At 51.3% G+C, this 19541-nt stretch overlaps 5 protein-coding genes across 5 annotated transcripts; 1 reads left to right on the forward strand and 4 right to left on the reverse strand.

The window, feature by feature from the left end:
• Nucleotides 1-2727: 2727 nt before the first annotated feature.
• On the reverse strand, nucleotides 2728-4392 carry PV06_07533 (uncharacterized protein; the record flags this gene model as incomplete). The annotated part of the gene is made up of 2 exons (XM_016408788.1): nucleotides 2728-4272; nucleotides 4333-4392. 2 exons carry the CDS (start codon nucleotides 4390-4392, stop codon nucleotides 2728-2730), a joined length of 1605 nt encoding a protein of 534 aa, XP_016260542.1.
• A 3001-nt stretch (nucleotides 4393-7393) lies between these two features.
• On the reverse strand, nucleotides 7394-9420 carry PV06_07534 (uncharacterized protein). The gene is made up of 4 exons (XM_016408789.1): nucleotides 8832-9420; nucleotides 8672-8773; nucleotides 8308-8623; nucleotides 7394-8258 (listed from the first exon to the last, which is right to left on the reverse strand). The coding sequence occupies exons 1-4, from the start codon at nucleotides 9157-9159 to the stop codon at nucleotides 7415-7417; spliced, it is 1590 nt and encodes a 529-aa protein (XP_016260543.1). The 5' UTR covers nucleotides 9160-9420; the 3' UTR covers nucleotides 7394-7414.
• A 167-nt stretch (nucleotides 9421-9587) lies between these two features.
• Nucleotides 9588-13365, forward strand: PV06_07535 (uncharacterized protein). The gene is made up of 6 exons (XM_016408790.1): nucleotides 9588-11442; nucleotides 11504-11736; nucleotides 11803-12385; nucleotides 12536-12791; nucleotides 12880-13145; nucleotides 13195-13365. The coding sequence occupies exons 3-6, from the start codon at nucleotides 12084-12086 to the stop codon at nucleotides 13298-13300; spliced, it is 930 nt and encodes a 309-aa protein (XP_016260544.1). The 5' UTR covers nucleotides 9588-11442; nucleotides 11504-11736; nucleotides 11803-12083; the 3' UTR covers nucleotides 13301-13365.
• PV06_07536 (uncharacterized protein) lies at nucleotides 10297-11361 on the reverse strand (the record flags this gene model as incomplete). Its single annotated transcript, XM_016408791.1, has 2 exons — nucleotides 10297-10430; nucleotides 10542-11361. The coding sequence occupies 2 exons, from the start codon at nucleotides 11359-11361 to the stop codon at nucleotides 10297-10299; spliced, it is 954 nt and encodes a 317-aa protein (XP_016260545.1).
• A 4283-nt stretch (nucleotides 13366-17648) lies between the features above and the next one.
• Nucleotides 17649-19239, reverse strand: PV06_07537 (uncharacterized protein; the record flags this gene model as incomplete). The annotated part of the gene is made up of 4 exons (XM_016408792.1): nucleotides 17649-17956; nucleotides 18025-18582; nucleotides 18639-19022; nucleotides 19083-19239. 4 exons carry the CDS (start codon nucleotides 19237-19239, stop codon nucleotides 17649-17651), a joined length of 1407 nt encoding a protein of 468 aa, XP_016260546.1.
• Nucleotides 19240-19541: the final 302 nt, after the last annotated feature.

Below are 19541 nucleotides of genomic sequence, written 5' to 3' on the forward strand. Positions count from 1 at the left end.
TCTTACTGCAGATATTGCATGGCGAACGAGGGCCTTGGGATCCGAGTAGCAAGGCCGGATCAAGTGGTCATGATGAGCTATGAGGGTTAAACTGGGCTGGGCTGGATGGGATATGACTTGGTAAATAAAATCACACGTGTCTGTAGAAACCAGTGACATTTCAGGTATCTGTGATGCTACACCGGATTCAATGGTCATCCTGCGAAAACCCAAAGCTACACCAGTGACGGACAGTCTTTCGGCCCCTTTATTCCTAACAATACGTACGAGTTAGATACGTGGAACCACATCCATAAAGGACCATTTCATTGAATTGTACCTCACTGCGTATCACGGACGGAGAAACGTTACCCCGGTGTCTTCTTGCTTCTTTTTTCGGACGTTTGGTGTCGATGCTCCGTGCGGAGGAAAGTTCTTCCCTGACGTCAAGACAATTTAATTTGCTGCTTACGGTTTGGTTTGTATCGCGACCATCCGCGGAGCGCGTTGTCCTTTTGTTTTCGTCCCATGTATCCTCTCTACCTGTCCACTCACTTCCCGTCGTATTCGCATTTCTGCCAAAGGGGAATATGCCGTCCCGGAGTTTCGCAGGACGCCTTAGATTCTCTCTGGAGAAGCAAGGTTCCAAGGGTTTGTCTACGTGTCATAACCTCAAACCTGGTAGACTGCCAATGTGTGCCGTACGCAGTTTCACACTTTGCTGGTGAGTCCACCGAGGGCATGCGGATGTATTTTAGCTCTTTTCCAAGCTTAACTCGGGCACGGTCTTCTGTTTGGTTCCCGTCTCTCACCGCAAGGCACCAGTGTCAAACGGCCGTATGGGTCAAAAGCGTGGAGGTTGTCTGTCGCGATCGGAGACTATTATGGACAATCCTGTGATCTCTTGGTAGCTTCTCGAGTATTTTTACATTGAACATCGGACCCCACCGGTGGGGGGCTGTACTTTGGGATCAAAGAGAAGTCCATCCTCCGTTGAATATACCCTGATCTTTGTCCAAAGGTGGAGTACTACTTTTGGTAAGGGATGGATGGATACATATATACTCACTCGTTCGTGCACATGGGCTTGGATCCTTTTTTATTTCTCTCTGCTCAAGGCTGAAGATAACAAGGGTAGCAAACACTCCCCTTTTTCCGGAGACACATCAAGGATTTTACTTTCCTCAGGACATCGTTTCCTTTGATAGAATTATCAACACCAATCAATCAGACAGATTCCCGCTCATACAACAATTGAATCTTGATTACAACGTTCCAAGGAAAAGATGTCATCCGACGGACCTATATACGTCTTCAACGGCACAACCTACATCGGTGGTGGTTCGGACGCCAATTGTACAATCTCCGTCTGTCCCGTCGAGTTGAGCATTTATGGTTACCGTGCTTCTCTACCTTTGAGTGTCGCCCTCATCGCACTCTACGGCGTCTGTTGTATCGTTCAAATCGGCCTGGGTTGGCGGTACAAGACGTGGGGATTCATGACTGCCATGCTTCTTGGATGTATCGACGAGATTCTCGGTTATGTCGGTAGGATCATGATGTACAAAAACCCATGGAATCATGATGCCTTTATCATGCAGATTGGTATGTTGGGATTTCTCTCAAACTCGATCCGCACGATTTAATTTGCTAATGTGTAATCACAGTCCTTATCACCATTGGACCCGTCTTTTTCTCAGCGGCCATTTATGTGATATTATACCAAATGTCAGTATACACCACAAAACACTCCATCACTCCCTCCCTTTTCCTTTGTCTCCTCTATCTGATCTATCATCTTCGTTAAGATCATTACTAACACTTATTGTCTCCTACTGTACTATATATAGTATAACATACATCTCGCCCAAACATTCACGCTTCAACCCGAGGTTGTTTTATTACATTTTCATCCCTTGTGACATCATCAGCTTGATCCTGCAAGCCATTGGGGGAGCCATGTCTTCGACCTCGAACGGCTCGTCCAACAACGGCGTCAACATTGCCCTCGCCGGTTTGTCGTTCCAAGTCGCCACCCTCGTCGTCTTTGTCGCCTTGACCGTCGACTATTTCATCCGCAGTCGAAAGGTGTGGAGGAGCACTCGGCTCCCTCTCAAATTCAAGGTCTTCTTGACCTTTTTGACCCTCGCCACGGTCTTGATCTTGATACGGTGCTGTTACCGTGTTTACGAGTTGAATGAAGGGTACTCCAGAGACAGTGAGGCGTTGAGAGATCAGACGTTGTTTATCGCCCTTGAGGCCGTGTGAGTTTTTGCTTCTCCCGCCTCTTTGCCCCTTTTCTCAATTCCTTTTTCCGTGCCTCTTCTCCTTTCTCAATTTCGATCTCTATAGATTCTAGCTTACATGTCTGTGATGTTTAGAATGGTCGTCGTCGCGGCGTTTGCTTTGGTGGTCGCACATCCAGGACCAGTGTTTTATTCCGGAACTCGACATTTGATAAGCGGTGACGAAACCACCGACGAGGGAAAGCAGGTCGGGACAGAATTTTGACAAGTTAGTATTTCACAAAGAGTTGGGTTTCTTTCCTTTTGGTCAAGGTGGTGTTACAGCTGGCATACAACAAAGCCTAAAGGAGTATCAATATTACACTTGTAAACAAAAACCTTCGGTCGGGACGGTTTCCATCTTCATCACAGCGAGGGGCATCTAGATGATCATAAAGGTAGAAAAAATTGATCATGTTATTCATTTCCACCCAGCACTTTGATGTTTCGAACGGGCACTAGATTATACCGTCATGTTCTTGGATTCTGAGCTCCCCTCCCCAATCCCTTGGACGTAAACTTTTGGTAATATGGACTTGCCCGTGTTTTGAACGCTCCTCGTCAACCGGTACCTGCCCTTCAAGGTCAAATGGTCAAAGAGTTCGTTGATCTTGGCCGTGTCTTCGGGTTGGGTACGGAGCGTCCACCGGATGATGTTCAGGGGCAACACGATCTTGCCGCGCGAGTAGTCGGCTTCGGTGGTGACGCAAGTCTGTAACTGGACGAGGATTTTGTGGGCGAGAGCATGTCTCCGGTTTTGGTCGGTGTACCGAAGGAGGTTGGCCCTCATCGCCGCGGCGCCGGGGATGGTGCATTTTTCGTAGGCGGGGAGCAACGCCGCGGCGAAGACAGAATACGACAGGTCCAGGCCGTGGATGATGGCCGAGCCCAGCAGTGCGGAAATCTCGCCAATGTCCACGGACGAACACGAAGTGTCGAGCGGCTCGTGGGGGTCCGCAGCTGCAGCCAAGCGACCACAAAGGTCGCCGAGTTCGGCGTGCAGTGCCTCCAGGCCGGACAGTCCGTCTTGGATCGCGTGGAGGATCCGGCCCACCTCCATCTGATGTTCCGTCGGGTCGGGGGGTGGGTCGCGGAGCAAGAGCAGGTCCCCGCGGTGCAGCTGGTTGGAGATGTGGAAGCCGTAGTCGATGATGCGTTGCTCGAGACTCTTGTGGCCGTCGAGCCAGGGTTCGGTCAGCCAGGCGGGTCTCCCGAACGCGGACCGGTTCCTCTCCATCAGGCTGATGATCATGGCGCTGTACCTCATCGACTCGAGCAGCGACTGTGTCAGGGCGGTGCGGTGGCTGCGCGGGCCCCGGAGCTCCACTATCCTCGAGATCCCGATGATGTGATTGAACCACGAGGTCATGTTGTCCGAAGTGGATTCGAAGTGCTCGTACAGGAGCATGCACCTGGCCGCGGCCAGGGTGTCTTCGTGGCGCATCATGTCCGCGTCGTAGACCGCCTGTTGCATGAGGCGCAGTGCCTGCCCGTACAGGCGTTGTCCTCTGGTGATCGTGGGGTGGTCATCATTGAGCCTCCCCAGTCGGGTATACGCGAGTGCCAACAGTGCCTGCCGAAGAAGTTTGGTAGGGAAACTAATACGCAGAGTGTGGTACAGCCAGAGAGGGTGGCAGCAATATCTGGAATCTGGTGATGACTTGGGGGAAGCGTATCTCTCGAAAAAGTTGGAGATCAACTGATCATCGCGCAGCACACCCTCCGAAGAGGGCAGTGGAGGAGGAGGAGGAGGAGGAGGAGGAGGCGAGGAGGACAAGAAGATCAGGGGAGGGGTTCTGTCACCACCGTTCGAGACGATGAGTTGACTAATGGAAGTCGAATCCGAGACAGAAGAAGGATCAAATCCATCGGCCCTGGTCTCTTCCAGACGTTTTCGCCTCTGTAAGCCTTCCGGGCCACGGTTGATAAAGACAGAATATCTGGCGTATCCCTCGCAGCATCTTCCCGAAGACGTACATCGCTGACACGAAGGCTTTCCGAGGTCACACTAAGAAAAGGATGGCATAAGTATTCATCGACTCCCCCAGACATTCTCTTTCTAACCTACCCGAACTTTTCTTCTTCTACATGTCGTGCAGCCCTTTGATTTTCCTGGAATTCCTACCATCGTTGCATTGTCGACTTAGATACAGAGTGTTTTGGCAGTTCCACATACGAGATGAGAGCATGTATTGCGTTCTCTGCTTGAGACGGCCAGATCAATTTTCATGGACAAGTATCGAGAGCAATTGAGCGCACCGTGAAAGACGGCGGGTCCCGGAGCATTGCACAATTGGCCACCAGGACCGTAGAGTGTGGATGTGGCTCCCACTCTCGATGGATATGAGTACTCGTAGAAACAGGAGCGAGAACGGATTGATGTCTCGTTTGATCATGTCGAAAGGCAGCTAAACCGAATCGAGGTGCCAAGTTGCGAGGCTGTGAAACCGGCCAGAAATCAAGCCGATGAGACGGAGGATTGTCTGATTGATTCTACACCCGGGGGGCCTTACGAAAATCAAGCGACATTGATCAGGGCCCTGCTGAGTAAGATGTATCTCGAGTACAACTACACGTATATCCCCCTGGCGGACATTGGTCTACGACCATACAATGTCATTTGATTTCAGAACCATAGGCACGGTATCATCTCTGAGAAGACTTAGCCATCGCGAATCCTTCGATTATGCTGATGTGACGTCCGGGCGAAACGCGACGATACGAAGATCTAAGCTTTCCCGGAGCTGGATGTCCCCAAGCTTTGAGTCGAAAGCCGCATGGGAAGCCCCTGCCGAGCTTAACGTCAGATCGTATCCAAGGGGAGTCACGACGAGGAGGGTTCTTACTAGCACGTCGCCCTTTCGAATCCGTGTCTCGGACACGATCAAGTCATCCTCTTCCTGATCGGCGATATAATACCATGCATGTTGCTGATTCCCATGCAACAACCAGTTCTCACCAACTCTGTCCTCGCGCACAATGTCATTTGATCGAGTGTCAAGCTCCAGATCTACTGTCTAGTAGTCGCGCAACGCTGGAGGCCAGTTGTTTTTTGGTCCACGGAGGACTTTCCACACGCTGTGTGGTTCACGGAAGTCAGCTAACGCGCTTGAGACAAATGTCGAACGACAAGAACAAGGATGAAAGTCCATCCTCGATCATGGTCGACAAGGCCATACGAACTTCTGCAGGTCGGAGTCTCGATCCTTGGGGTATTTCTCCTGTCCCGGAAAGTATGTCGCCACGGCAATAAAGCCGCCTTCAGTCGTGAAGTCACGATGGGACAGAGCCGCTGGCTGAGAATAGCGGACTCGCGTGCCGGCCTTAGAAGGAAATGCAGAACTGCGTTTCCTGATCCGCGCAATCACTAGTGTTCAACACAGATGACTCTCCACATGAGGTAGTTTAAGCTCATCGTAACTGATGATCGAGATATTCTATGCGCTCATAGTCGCGGAAATACGTCGTTTCCACGAACTAGGGGACCTCGACATTGTCGCGGTTTGCCGAGGTCTTATTGCGAATGAAACAGAAGCCATTTTTGTCCAAAGAGAAATCGACCTGCCGCCGGTTTTGACGTTCATACGAACACTCTTCCATCCGAATCCAGCCTCCCTTCCAGCCTGTTTCTTCCTCTCACCTCCGTTGCCCCGCTGTACCCGTCGAACGTCACACACTATGACGACCAGGATTTCGCATTTTCGTCATCCTTCTGGCATATGTCTTCACGGATATACAATGCTGTATCAAGCACTGCCCAAGTGAGAGAGTCAAGAGGCGTGTCCGCAGAGAATGAATGGTCTGGTTGCTTTTAAGCAACAAGACTAACTGGACAGGGTTCTTGGTGATTTTCTGACTCCATCCTACAATCTCGTTCGCCTTAGGGACAAGCGTCGGAAGGCAAATCTACCAGGGGAAAGTCCCTTCCTCTTTCAGCATTTCCTTCCTGTCTGACTCTCTCTTCCCTTCTATCACTGTCTTAATGAACCTCCCTGATATCACTGGATCTTCAGCACCTTGTTTCCTGAAGGCTTCTGGATCTCCACCTAGATTTGTCTCGGCGAAACCGGGGCTCAATACAACCACCTTGATGTCGTCCCCAAACTGTTCCATGTGGCAAAGACCCATCATATTCAGCGCTGCCTTGCTCACCATATACGCATAATACGGGGGGGTAGGCGTCCCCGAAGCCTTCAGCATCAATGACCCGAGTCCGCTTGTCACATGAACAATGCGAGGAGCAGATGACTTGCGCAGCAAAGGGACGAAGGAGTCCGTCACTCTCGCCACACCAAAGACGTTGGTCTCAAAGACGAGACGCAAAGTTTCCGCCGTCAGAGAAGGGTGCGTCACTCCGATCGCAGCGTTGTTGACCAGGACATCTAGCCGGCCGTAGTCACGATCCACCCGTGCCACGGCAGAAGCAACCGAATCGGTGTCCGTCACATCCAGCTGGAGAAGAGAGATCGAGCCCTTGGCTTGGTTGGAGAGTTTGGATAAGGCAACTTCTCCTTTCTCCAGAGAGCGCGATCCGATGATGACATGGTACTTTCTGGAAAGGATAAGCACGGAAGCGGTGGCGTACCCAATGCCACTGTTCCCGCCTGAGATACTCTTGTCAGAGGATCAAATGAGTGAGAAGGTGATCTGGTGACGTACCGGTGATCAAAACGATTTCCTTGCTAGACATAAGGCGTATTGTTGCTGGTGATTTGAATTTTAATCGAGGCTTGTATTTGCTGGACGTATTGTGATCAATATCCAGATACAAGCGCCTATTTATACCATACGAAGATACAAAATTCCCAATTCAGCAAACAATCTCTCATTGGCCCGGCGATCTTGGTTCCACGCCAAGTGCCGTCGCCGCCTTCAAGCCAGATCCAGGCTAGATCAGTCACGTTCACATTCAAAGTCACAGACAGGCAGTATGTACGAATTGATCTATGGGACGAAATCGAAGCGCCCTAGGCACGGTCGGGGAACAATAGTCTTCGAAACTGGCTTCCTGTAGCAGAAGAGGTGATGGTCTTCGCCCTCCTCAATTCTGGGTTTCTGTAACAGGAGATGGCAGAGGCCACTCCGGAAGAGGGAGAAACAACAAAACAAGCAAAACGAACGCTAAAGAAGGGGCTCTTGAATGTGTTGTTCTATCTAAACAGCTCTGCCCCCGAAGAGAAACGTAAAGGAGCTTCGCCGCCACTATTCCGTTCGGGAATAATGGTAGCTAGTCCGATGGCAGAGCCACCGAGCACCACAACAGTTTCTGTACTGTGCTTGCTGTGGCGTCGGTGTGACGATTGCCGCTCAAGATACCGTGATCCAACATGATAAGCACGAGCCTGTTCCCAGACCTCCTGCGCCCGCTTATCATGTATGAAATGCACCCAGGGCTGTGATTCCAAATGTTTTCTCACTGCGTCCCAATCCTCTAACGCAAGCTTTCTTAATGTTCGCGAAAGCTTCGGCAATAGCCAAAGTCTGTCGTCTATTGTAAATACTGAGATAGCTCCAACGAACAATGTCCACAGCAACAATGCCGAAGAATGTTCAGGTATCGAAAGCAATAAATTGCGTAGTTGGTTGGCAAGAAAGTCATAACTTGCCCTGCCACTGTAATTGATCCAGGTTGTCATAAAGGCCAACATTCCGGCCCGCAGCAGGCTCTGCATGCCCCCACATGACGCAAATTCTGGGAGCGTGAGTAACTGATATTCAGCCCAAAGCAGAACATCTTGGAATAGATATGGCTGTAGATTGTGGGTCAATGACGACCGGTTGTTTAGACCAGAAGTGAATTGGTACACCATCGTCCAAAGACGGCGAGGGCGGCTGTCTAGTTTGCCGAGCCATGAGTTCCAGGCCGGAGTCGTTTCCGTGGAGGAAGGATGTTCACCTATGCCCACCTGTAAAAATTTGATGGTCGACGCGTTGAGGGCGTGAGAAGGGAATCGAGGGGCTAAGCCTGTCCGGAGGCTGTAGTCAATATCGGCCCTTGATGCATGTTAGCTAGACCGGATGTTTTCGGGTCAGATAGACTTGCCTCAGAACCTTCTGCTGCAGAACGCGGTTATCGTTCAAGAACGACAAACCACCTTTCATCTCTAGCATACGTTCCAACCCGTCCAGATGCGCCTTTCCTTGTTCAAGATTTCCTGTCGAAACCTCGGATATAGCGAAAGCGATAACCACAGCAAATATGGGCACCGATATTCCATCGCTCGGATTTTGAAGTTTTTGGTTCAGAAGTTTTAAAGCTCGGCCGGAATGGAAAAGAGCTTCAGGGTTACTTTGCGTACCCTGTCCATGTGAAGCAAAGGCCATATGGCCGACTGATAAGGCAAGAACGCAGTGAAGGACTGGCGACCATTAGCAACCATCTAGTCACAAGTCACCCCCAGTCGTACAGGCAGGCTCAATACACATGTAATTCAGCCATATATCATGCAGTGGGCTCTGCCGGAGACAGATCTGGAACGGATATAAGGCTTCCAGTATACCGGTGAAGTCTGGGTTATCATTAATTTCGTATATTCTGCCTTGATAGTATAGATATACACCACTCACATGAATGGATTGCCCGCTGCATGTATGGATTCAGAGCAAAAGCGAGTTGAAAATGCTGCAGTGGATTCCCAAGGGTTCGAGAAGGCTGTAGACCTGCTTGGCACGTTACCTGTCGGCCACGGGAGCTCGATTCGTCGATCGTCGGAGCGCTGTGATCCTGTCGACCCTTTTCCCAGGACACAGCATCCTCATGATGATGACGACGACGACGATGCGTCTTATTGCGGTTTTTGCCTATCATGACGTGGCTTCGGATTATCCTCCGCTCACGAGCTCCTGGGCTGCGTAGGCCGGTTTGACCCCCGCCATCAATGAAGTGGAACAGCATTGAGAGGTTCTGACAGCGAGGGTAGTTTGGGATACCAGTAGCGGGAGGAGAGCTATTCTTCAGGATAGCAGTAACCGCGTGCGGCGCAGGCGGTCAGCCTTGCAAGGCGAAGAACCGGCAACATCAATTGACGAAGCTGGTTAACTACAGTGAAGAAGTTGAAAGCAAGAGGGCCAATCTTATATCAAGGATGGAGACGATGCAAAGGAAGAGGCACTAACCCTCAACTTCATCGGGCCTTTTACCGGCAACCTGTGTTTGTACTGCAAAGTCGTTGCCGGGAAATCTGCCTCCAGTTTCAGAAACGCCCCGTCTGACTGTTCCGAGGTAACATCGAGGACGGACTCGGTGATTGGCGCCAAGTGGAACACCCAGGCCTCTTTTTCTAATTTTCCCGAAGCGATGAAAAACGCGCAGTGTGGAATATTGGCAAATCAGCACTCAATAAGCCACGAGTTTCCAAACAAGAAAATCAGTACTTTGAGTCGCTTTGTAAGAGAGCAGGTAGCCTTACAGTTTATTCATTTGTTGCCTTTTTTCCAGGAAATAGTTCTCACAATCATCAGATGAGCCGAAGAATCCGGGCTGGGATGAGGAACATCAGATTTAGCGGCGGCGGCCTCCTGTCACGGTGTAAGATGGCCATCGAAATTAGTTGTGGAAGTGTCTACCTCAGCGCATGATACTTTCGACCGCGGGCTGACGTTGACGCTCATCTTCTCGTGTTGAGGAGGTGAGGAAGATTAAACCTGCAACTCTATCACGAACCCAGAGCGGCCGATGACATCCGATGCTACGGCATCGTTGCTAGCTATACTCACAGCTGCTGTGCAGTCAACACAGTCACTTTACGAAACGATCAGACACTTCGGAGACCGCACCAAACAATGCGAAGACTTTAAGGTAAGCTTGGGGGTTGTTACACTAGTCTGGACTCATTGGCACCAGTCATAAATACACTTCCCCAAGGTCCTATCGAACAATGCAGCCAAGCATGTAAACGACTTTAAGCAATCAAGAATGTCTTGACCGGGAGAAGATTTTTTACTCGTTTTGACTATATGAATGGGGAAAACTTGATCTCCTCGTTGTCGAGATCAGACTAACCACTCATCGATAAAGGAGTAAGCTAGAACTTCAAAGACGCAGTAGCTTTTTGGCGTTCCCAGAGCAAATCATCTCAAATTGCTCTTTTGTTACCAGTCCGCTGAGTTCAAGCTTCTCTATGAACTCAAGACCACTCTTGGTACTTTCAAAGGGGTAGTCAACGCCTGCAAGTCACCACAAAGTCATAGTTAGTTCAGCATTTGACAGACAGACCCCGATGAAGAGTCTACAAGCAGGGGGAAAGAGGACCAAAAAGGAGTCAACGGTCCACTTACTGTACATGATCCGGTCAGGCTTGCACACCTTGAGACAACACTCGAATGGCGCCATCTCAAACATACCACTGTTCGTGATCCAGCAGTTTTCGTTCCACACTGTTCGAAAATCACGCTTATTTCCTCCCCATCGGTGTGCGAAAACGCTAGCAATTCGATCCATGCTGAATGGCAAAGTCTCACCATCGTGGCCAAGGATGAGCTTGAGGCGCGGGAAAGCGTCGAATAGACCGCTTCCGTACAGACGGAGTACGTGTGCAGCGGTATCGACATGCCAGCGTAGAGCCGGGCCAGCGAGCAGTGTCTGCACCTGGTGGTCATAATTGCCTTTGTGAGCCACCATATCAGCAGCTGTTGTCGGATGGAGTGTGATAGGTACGTCCAGCTCTTGAGCTTTTTCCCACATGGGCCAGTATGCGGGGTCGTCATAGTATCTTCCGTTGGCGTGGTTGATGATCACCGCGCCCAAGAAGCCGAGCGACTTGACACACCGCTCAAGCTCGGCTGTTATGGCCTCAGGGTGTGCCATTGGCAACAATCCGAAGGCTCGAAGGCGTCCCTTGCTGGCTTTGACAGCCTTGAACAACTGGTCGTTGACGGCAGCGCAGATCTCAGGCGGCTCCACGACTGGGATATGGGACACCACTTGGACACTCACGTTACCCAGCTCCATCTCTCTGAACCGCCCTTCTCCAAGGTCCTCTAGCTTCTCTCTTATGGCCTGGGGAAGCATGTATTGGGGATGGTCTGCAGCGGAGGGTCGCTTGGCCACTGCTTGGCCGGTGAAGTGCTCTTCCAGGGCGATTAGATCGATGGCCATGATGAAATTGGCAGCGTGAGGAGATAGATAAAAGCTCCTTTGGAGGAAAGCTTTATGACTGCAAGTCGAAGACCACCTTAGGTAAGTCAAATGAATCGAATGCTTAGTAAGGTAATATTCAGCAACATTGACAATAGATCAGAGTGCCTTCGGTATGACTGGCTTTGTAAATATAATCCCTACCCTCATGAGTAGAGAACTTCATCTCCGGGCCTTGTACTACATTCAGTGGGTTACCGATTGATCTCCATCATTAATCAGACGCTGGAGTCTGGGAAGCCTTGTACGATGCTCGGCACGAATTGTATTCGAAAGAGCGAGGCTGTCGCTCATACGGGCGCTGTATGCTAGTCCTATTTGGGATTTTGAGACCCGGTGAGTGGTTCAACGGTCATTTGCTTCGTCTGGGTCAGAATTGCTGAATTCAATACTCGTCTATAGTCCTTTCATCTAAACTGCACTAAACCCTCTCACTGTCCACCGGATGAAACATGGCCGAAATGTCGTACATGTTTTGTATTCGTACTTTAAAGGCTCCCTATCTCTCGGAAGACGATGATTTGTACGACACCGAGTTTGACAGCGAGCTGAAGATGGAAATCCGTGGCTTTTCAACTCATGACTTTGCTTTGAGATAGCTTCTGCCGGTGCCGGCACTCCACTGGGGGGACCCTGATAGTTCAGACAACGTGTTTGCTCGCTTTCGAGCAAACAGCTCTTCGATGTCTGCAATTCAAACTATAGGCCGACGTTGCGTCCATATAGGTCCTTCATCCCTTCTCCTGTCTATGAGATCGGTCTCTACTCCGAAGACCAGAATCAATAGCTATTGCTCGCCCATCAATCTAAACCAACAGGTGTGGCTTCGGAGTATCTCACTGAACATGGCTTCCCACCTTCCAGGAACTTGCTGCTACCAGGGCATTCAGCATGAAGGGGTACCGACTGGCACAATTGAGAAGGTTGGGGATTTTGAAGTTTACATTACTCGTCCGAAAAAGGAGGCGAAATATGGCGTCTTGCTGTACAGTATTTCCCGTTCATTGTGGCACTGTTACCTGTAATGAATGATCCTGCTGGAATCTCTGGGCGATACCATTGGACAAATCTCATCATTCCCATTGCCACAACTCTCTAGCTCCTCTCAAATTTTTTGACTGACCAGTACGAATAGTGTCACCGACATCCTTGGTCACAAGTTCAATAATGCACAATTAATTGCCGACGATTTTGCCTCCAATGGCTACCTGACGTTCATGCCCGACCTTTTCTACGGTGATCCGATCCCACTCAATAAACCTGACAAGTTTGACATGCAGAAATGGCTCAAGGGAGACTACAATTCCGCACACACCGCTCACCTGCCTTCCATAATCGACCCCATCATTGATCTGTGTCTGAACGAGATGAGGACCAGATACGGCATTGAGGTGCGTTGTTCATGTCTTGCCGGAAGCGGCTGATACAAGCAAGACAACGACAAAAGCGAGTGCTAACTTCAAGGTCAAAAACGAACAGAAGATAGGCGGCGTTGGCTACTGCTTTGGTGCCAAATACGTCGTCCGCCACCTCAATCCGGAGCAAGGCAAGCTGGATGCTGGATACACCGCACACCCGGCCTTCGTGGACCAGAACGAATTGGAAGCGATCAAGGGACCTTTGGCAATCGCGGCAGCAGAGAAGGACACGATTTTCAGCAAGGAGAAGCGACAGCAGACGGAATATATTCTTGGGAAGCTCGGACACCCGACTCAGGTCAATCTGTACTATGGTGTCGAGCATGGGTAAGTGCCTGTTCATTGTCAATGTGGACTTCGTTGACAGCAACTCCAGCTTCGCTATTCGGGGAGATCCCAGGAAACGCGAAATTCAATACGCCAAGGAGAGCGCTTTCTTCCTGGCATTGCAATGGTTTGAAGAACATCTGAAGGGTAGATAGTGAGATAATGAAAAGGGTCACAAGCATTGACATATAGGCATCTAGAGGATTAAAAGATACTATCGAAATGACCTTTCCACGAGCAGTCTACGGATCTCTTGCTGTTTTTTCGTAGCACGATCCTCCTTTTTAAGATAAGGGCGCTCTTTGGCTCGATTGCGGTCTCCAGGCACTCTGGAGGTGTGGGTTGGCGTAATGTCTCCCCGAGCTCCATTTGCAGTCGCAGATTCAAACCCGCCCGACGATCATTTTTGCGACGCACGCGCTCTCCTTGACTCCCGCAAGGGCCATCAGAAGTGGCGGCCTGACCCACGCACCCTCGGCGTACAAGATTGCAGGCCCTAGAATGGCATTGGTGAAATCGAATGGTGCAAGAGATCGAAGAGAGCGAGTGCTCGTACCGACACCAGAGTAGGGACGTGCCGATGTAGACTATGGCGAGGTACGTCAACAGCCATCACTCCGAGAGAGCGAAAAGCCGATGTACGAGCCCTCTGGGAAGCGCAGTGGGAGAATCTGAGCCCTTGCTACATCAGTCTCGTGGGATTGTCTCCCTTCCCGAACGGGCAGAATGGTCTGGAAATCGCGCGAGTCTGTATATGTATTTATTGCCAGCAGAGTAATTCTCTGGTCAAAAAAGAAAGCTGTACAGATCCCACCCTATCGACGATTACATGGCGTCAAACACCGAGTCTCGCTTTGCGCCGTTCGAAGTCCTTGTCGCAAACACGGTCGTCATTACGGGCATAAAATATCTACCAGCGACTAGGAGCGAGTCTGGTAGTACCTCTGACTACCGCCCTCTCATCATACTGTTACACGGAGGTGGCTGTACCGCCCACCACTTTGATCTCTCCCCTTCCATGACGATTTCCACCATCGCCGAGGCCCTCTCCGTCCCTGTCATTTCGATCAATCGCCCGGGCTACCTTGGCAGTGACCGGCTCCCAGCCACGCAGGGAAGTAGATTCCACAAAGATCTTGGTAGCTTCTACCATAGCCATCTCTTTCCCAAGCTCTGGGCGGATTTCGGCATCGCTCATGGGTGTAAAGCGGTGGTCCCACTGGCGCACAGCCTAGGCTCCCCTGCCATGATAATCGCTGCTGGATTGCACGCCCGAGAACAATCGCCATCGTATCCGTTGGCGGGAATCATCATGTCAGGCTGGGGCGAGCTCCCATCGCCTCGGATGCCCCCGTCACCACGGGATCGATCACAGAAACTAGATTGGAAGCGCGTCGTCATGTGCGGCCCGTCGGAAGACCACTGTGCCCCTGTTCAAGCTCTGGAGGCCATAGGGATTCAAGATCACAACATGGAGAGTCAGGAACTGGAAGAAGTCATCAACGGAGATTGGAACAGTTATTGGTATCGATTCGCGGATGACATTACGGCGCCAATCATGTTCAGCCTGGGGGAACACGACCTTTTCTGGGAAGGCTCGACAGTTCACCTCATACAGTTTGGTTCCAGGTTTCCCAAGTGCCCCCGTTTTGACGGAGCCGTGGTCAAAGGCGCGCCCCATGCTATAGAATGGAGTCATTGTGCTCAGGGTTGGATGGCACGCTGCCTCGGCTTTGCTCAGGAAGTAACCGCAGGACTTGCTCTGGGGGCTTGAATTCAGGTTTTCTTTTTTTTCAATTAAAAAAAAAGACGGAGAATGGCTCCCACCGTGGATCCAGATGATAATGATAGTGTATTTGAAGGATCCAAAAACCATGGTTGAGGCTGATCTGCTTAACCTTGCCCTCGCTTTTCGATATTTGCAGACACAAACACATGCTTTCATGCATGCATGTACATATGCACACGAACTCGTGACCACGGCGGCCAGGGAGGAGTAAAGAACTGCTGCTCAAAGCTGATTGTCTTGTAAGATTGCTTATGTACATGGCTACTGTGTAACTTGGCGCAATCGTCAAAAGACCATAGTTCAAGTTGTCCTCTTGGTCCCTGCTCCCGCGCGCGGAGGAATCACCGGCAAAAGCACATAGTTCTCCAGGCCGGGCCCAAAATGGATGTGGTTGTGGCCTAGCAGTCGATCCCGGGGACGGTCGACCTCTGAAGAGTGTTCAAAGAGGCCGGCTCCCTGCGTGTCGCCGGACGAGATCTCCAGCACCAGGCGGTGACCTTTGGACACCACGACATTCGTGGGCCAGACCTCGACGTCCACGCCGTACACGGTACCCGGCACCACAGGCTGCACGTCCGTGGAGAGGTACTCTCTGTGGGGGTGCCACGGCCGGTGACGCGGGTCGCTGACCGCCGTCCGCCTTAGGCTGACGCGGAGCCAGCCCTTGGCCACCGGCACCGGGTCCCCTACCGTGCCCGTGTAGAATATTTCCTTGCCCTCGCCATCCAAGTGGCGAAGTGTGACGAAGACGTCGATTTCCGAGGGAACGGCGGTGGTGTCCACCGTCGAAGGTGGAGACGCCGAAACGTTCAGGCGCACCACCACGTGCCCGGTGATTTCGGTCTCCTGCGCAAAAGGTCCCGTCGTGAAGTGGACGGATTTGGCCTCGGCCAGACTCCCGGGCGCCTCGTACGTGACGGTGGAGTCGGACCTTTCCTCGACGGTGCCTTCCGCGGTCAGGACGTTGGAGCTGGTCAGGTGGAACTTGGTGTACCGCGTGCGCGCGATTGGCCACTCATTTTCGTACCGTGTCTCATACGCCCTCTCGGCCAGGGTGTCGTTGTAGCCCACGTTGCCTTTGCGCAACGTCAAGCCTACCCGTGGCGCCTCGCCCGTCGTCCAGCCCTGCGTGTCGTGGCCCTTCAAGAAGGCGTCCAGGAACGACTTTTGCATCTCGACGTTCTCCTTCTGGTAGAAGGGAAGGTCGTGTCGGCCGGTGATGAATCTCAGGTATTTCAGGTTCGTTCCTGCGTGCGTGTAGCCCTCGACGTTCCCTCGGAGGTGCAGCGATATCCCTCCCCAGTTCGCAACGGACAGGAGGGGGACCTGGATATCGCCCAGACTGTATTCCCTCGAGGAATAATATTCGTCGTTGCGGAAACGAAACAGTGTGTTGTCGACCGTTTGGTCCCGGCGATTGGCTACCAACTCTTCTTCCGGTAAGTCTCCCTCGATCGTGTCGGGACCCCACCTTTGTGCGGCTCGGCCAGGGAGGCCATACTGATTTGTGATCACCTATTCGGTCTCCGTTTAGTAACGTTGTGGACAAAGATAAATGGAGAGGACTCGACCTAACCTGACGATTCCACCAGAAGCCGATAAACGCGTTCGACAGGATACCTCCGTGTCGACATCGATCTCGGTAGTAATCCGACATACCCTCCCAAGGGACGATACAGGCCAAGCCTTTGGGCCGTCGCGCTGCCACTCGCCACTGACTGCCGGCGTAGTAGCTGATGCCCAGCAGCCCGACCTTTCCCGTGGACCAAGGCTGGCGCGCGGCCCATTCGACGACATCGAAGAACGCTTCGGACGTTCCTGATGACATGGTGTCAAGCAGCCCGGGGGATTGGCCGCAACCCCTCTCATCTGCCCGGACGACTGCATACTCGCATTTTGTCCAAAACCCCGGGTCGGGCGTCTCCCAGGCCGAATGTGCTGAACGATGCTCTTGCGGCACCTCACTGTAAGAATCTGCGTGAAAGCTAAAACGGGGTCAGATCTGCCATCAGATTGCTTCAGATAAACGTACTTGCTGTAGTGTATGTCTTTGCCGTATGGGCCATAGGTGACCAGCACTGGATACCTGGCACTCTCGCTCTTTGGGCGATAGACGTTGCATCTCACAAGGCCTTCGCCGAGCCTAAGTGGAATGTCTACATTTTCTTCGTATATGTAATCAAACGAAGTGTAATCAACCTTGTACAGGTTTCGGATCTGGTTGCCCATCCTTGAACTCTCTGTCGTTCGTTCTCGACGAGGAGGAGCTCAATGGACCGAAACTTTGTCTGGCTGTGGTGTGAGCGCCGGGTCAGGAAGCTCAAATACCATTCGAAATTCAAACGCACAACAAATTGCCACCGAGCTGAATCATGCCATGGGTCAGAAATAGGCTCGTGATTTTGCAATGTGTGGGTTCAACAAGTTTGCATGGTTGATCCACCTCGTTGTGGGCTGTCTGCGTGACCTGGAAATCCCACACTCATCCGAGAAAAGCTCTTCCAGGCCCAATGACTGTCCTGTAGAGCACTGGAACGTGTCAATTGATATTTTTGAGCTGGTACGAAGCTGGTACGGAGGTTTTGAGTACCTGGCCCTTGAATTTAGGAGATAAGATTAGAGCTCTACCATCTTGATGTGACAAAACATTGACAATTCTAAAAGTATTTGACTAACTGGTCCTATATTCTATGACCTCGGGCAAATATAGACGTCTACGCAGAAAAATAGCTGGTGCGGACTGCTTTGTGAGTATACCAGGCACCGACCAGAACACACAAGCCTAACACCGATCCTACTGCTTTCAAAGCACAGTCGACCTGGACGAAAAAATCGATCCGACCACCTGGGGCTTCTTGTTTCGGCACAGGAAAGCGGCTTTCGTAGGATTGTCGAATAGCTCGCGGAGTGTCTGCTGTGGTAGAGACACACTCAACAACTTCGACATGGGTTATTGCGAACAGAGCAGGAGGGAAGGTGGTGATTGGATGGTCAGTCGTGGCTCCGGAGTAGTAGGTAATCACTGGCGCCTCATCAGTATACCTTCGCAGATGTACGTGGACAGGGGAAGATTCAATATGTCATCCTCACCTTCGGGAACTGAGGAGGGTATAGATCTAAAAGCAACAACGGTTGACCGCGCCCAATCCTGGAAATACCTCTCGTGTTCCTTTGATCTCGGATTGAGAAGAGTGGCTTGTGCGATGTTGCTGATTTGGCAAAGAGAGTCGAGGCATTGCTCCAACGAGCTGGACTTTAGGAGCAGGACAGCACCAGCTCTTTGAGCAGTTTGTAAAAGGAAATGAAGATCAGGCGTCGAACTCTGAGTGGCTAAGCCCATCCAGTCCATAGTGTAGAAAATCGATGTCAGTCGACGACACTTGGGCAGATCCAAGCTCAAGGTCTTCGTGTTCGAGCCAGCATTAACCATACACTTGCAGATGGCGTCGCAGAGAGAGTTGAAATGCTCGTCCTGAACTATGACCGATGTCAATTGGTCGTGCTTTGTTGAAATTTCCGAGGCACAACTCGAAACATTGAGTGGCCCGCCGTCGACTACAGCAACTTTGAACGCCCCAGACGCCTGGTGCCAGCTCACGTGCGGCAATTTGATGAGCTCAGAGTATTTCTCTCGGTCCTCGTCCTCTGCTGAAGAGTGGATGCCTTAGTGCCTGCACAAAGCTTGAGAAGTGTTGATGCCTTACCAATTATATAGATCTGGTCAAAGTGCTCTGGACTTATGTCGGACAAGGTAGCAACGACAACTTGAATCGCAAATGTGTCCAGGTGAGTCAAGACCTTCTGCTCAATTAGACTCCAAAATTTGTCTAGGCGTGTAGTTCCCAGTATGACAACATTGCGTGCCGCGATCGATGCTGCCAGTGGCGCAAGCACAAAACGTAGAGGGTTCTTCGAAGTCGAAAGGATGAGCGAGACACCTCGCGGGCGTAGAGACGTTGTAAACGTCCCAAAGTGAGATTTTCCTATCGCAGGAGTTGTCGGAGCCTCGAGAGAGAGTATCAAAGCACCGATGTCCTCCACGAGTGATGCAAACTCCCTTTCCCAGAAAATCGGCTCGTGCGAGAAGTCTGCGTTCAAATATGCTCGTTAGCTGCACCATTTTAACGCGCGGAAGTGATGTTGCTTACCACGGTTACACACCTCCAGCAGATCTTCTCGGTTCTCGAGTAGCATGCGATAGAGTGTATACAACTGTCGTACCGGCCACGCTTTCTCGGCTATGGTCAAGTTTGCTAGCCAAGCGGCACGACCAGCTTCGACAGCAGCTCGCAACGTTACTCCCATTGTTGTTTCCAAGGAAATAGGACCATAAGAGAATGTTCCAAGATGCTTTTGGCATTCAGAATGACTCTGAAGAGGCAGCATCTAGTAGGGCTGAAGACTGGACAGGATGTCCTTCTAGGACGAATCGGCGACTCAATTTCCACCCCAGTTAACCCCTGCATGGGTCTCCAGGCAGTGCTAACGCGTAGTGCGATTCTGATCTGGAGGTTTTCACCCACATGTACCCGTTGTTGATAGGCGGCAGTGGGCTGCCAGACCCCATGCCCGCCTTGTTGTAACATCCAACCCACACGGGTTCCCCA

This window comes from Exophiala oligosperma (assembly GCF_000835515.1).
Source record: "Exophiala oligosperma strain CBS 72588 unplaced genomic scaffold supercont1.7, whole genome shotgun sequence".
Taxonomy (NCBI): domain Eukaryota; kingdom Fungi; phylum Ascomycota; class Eurotiomycetes; order Chaetothyriales; family Herpotrichiellaceae; genus Exophiala; species Exophiala oligosperma.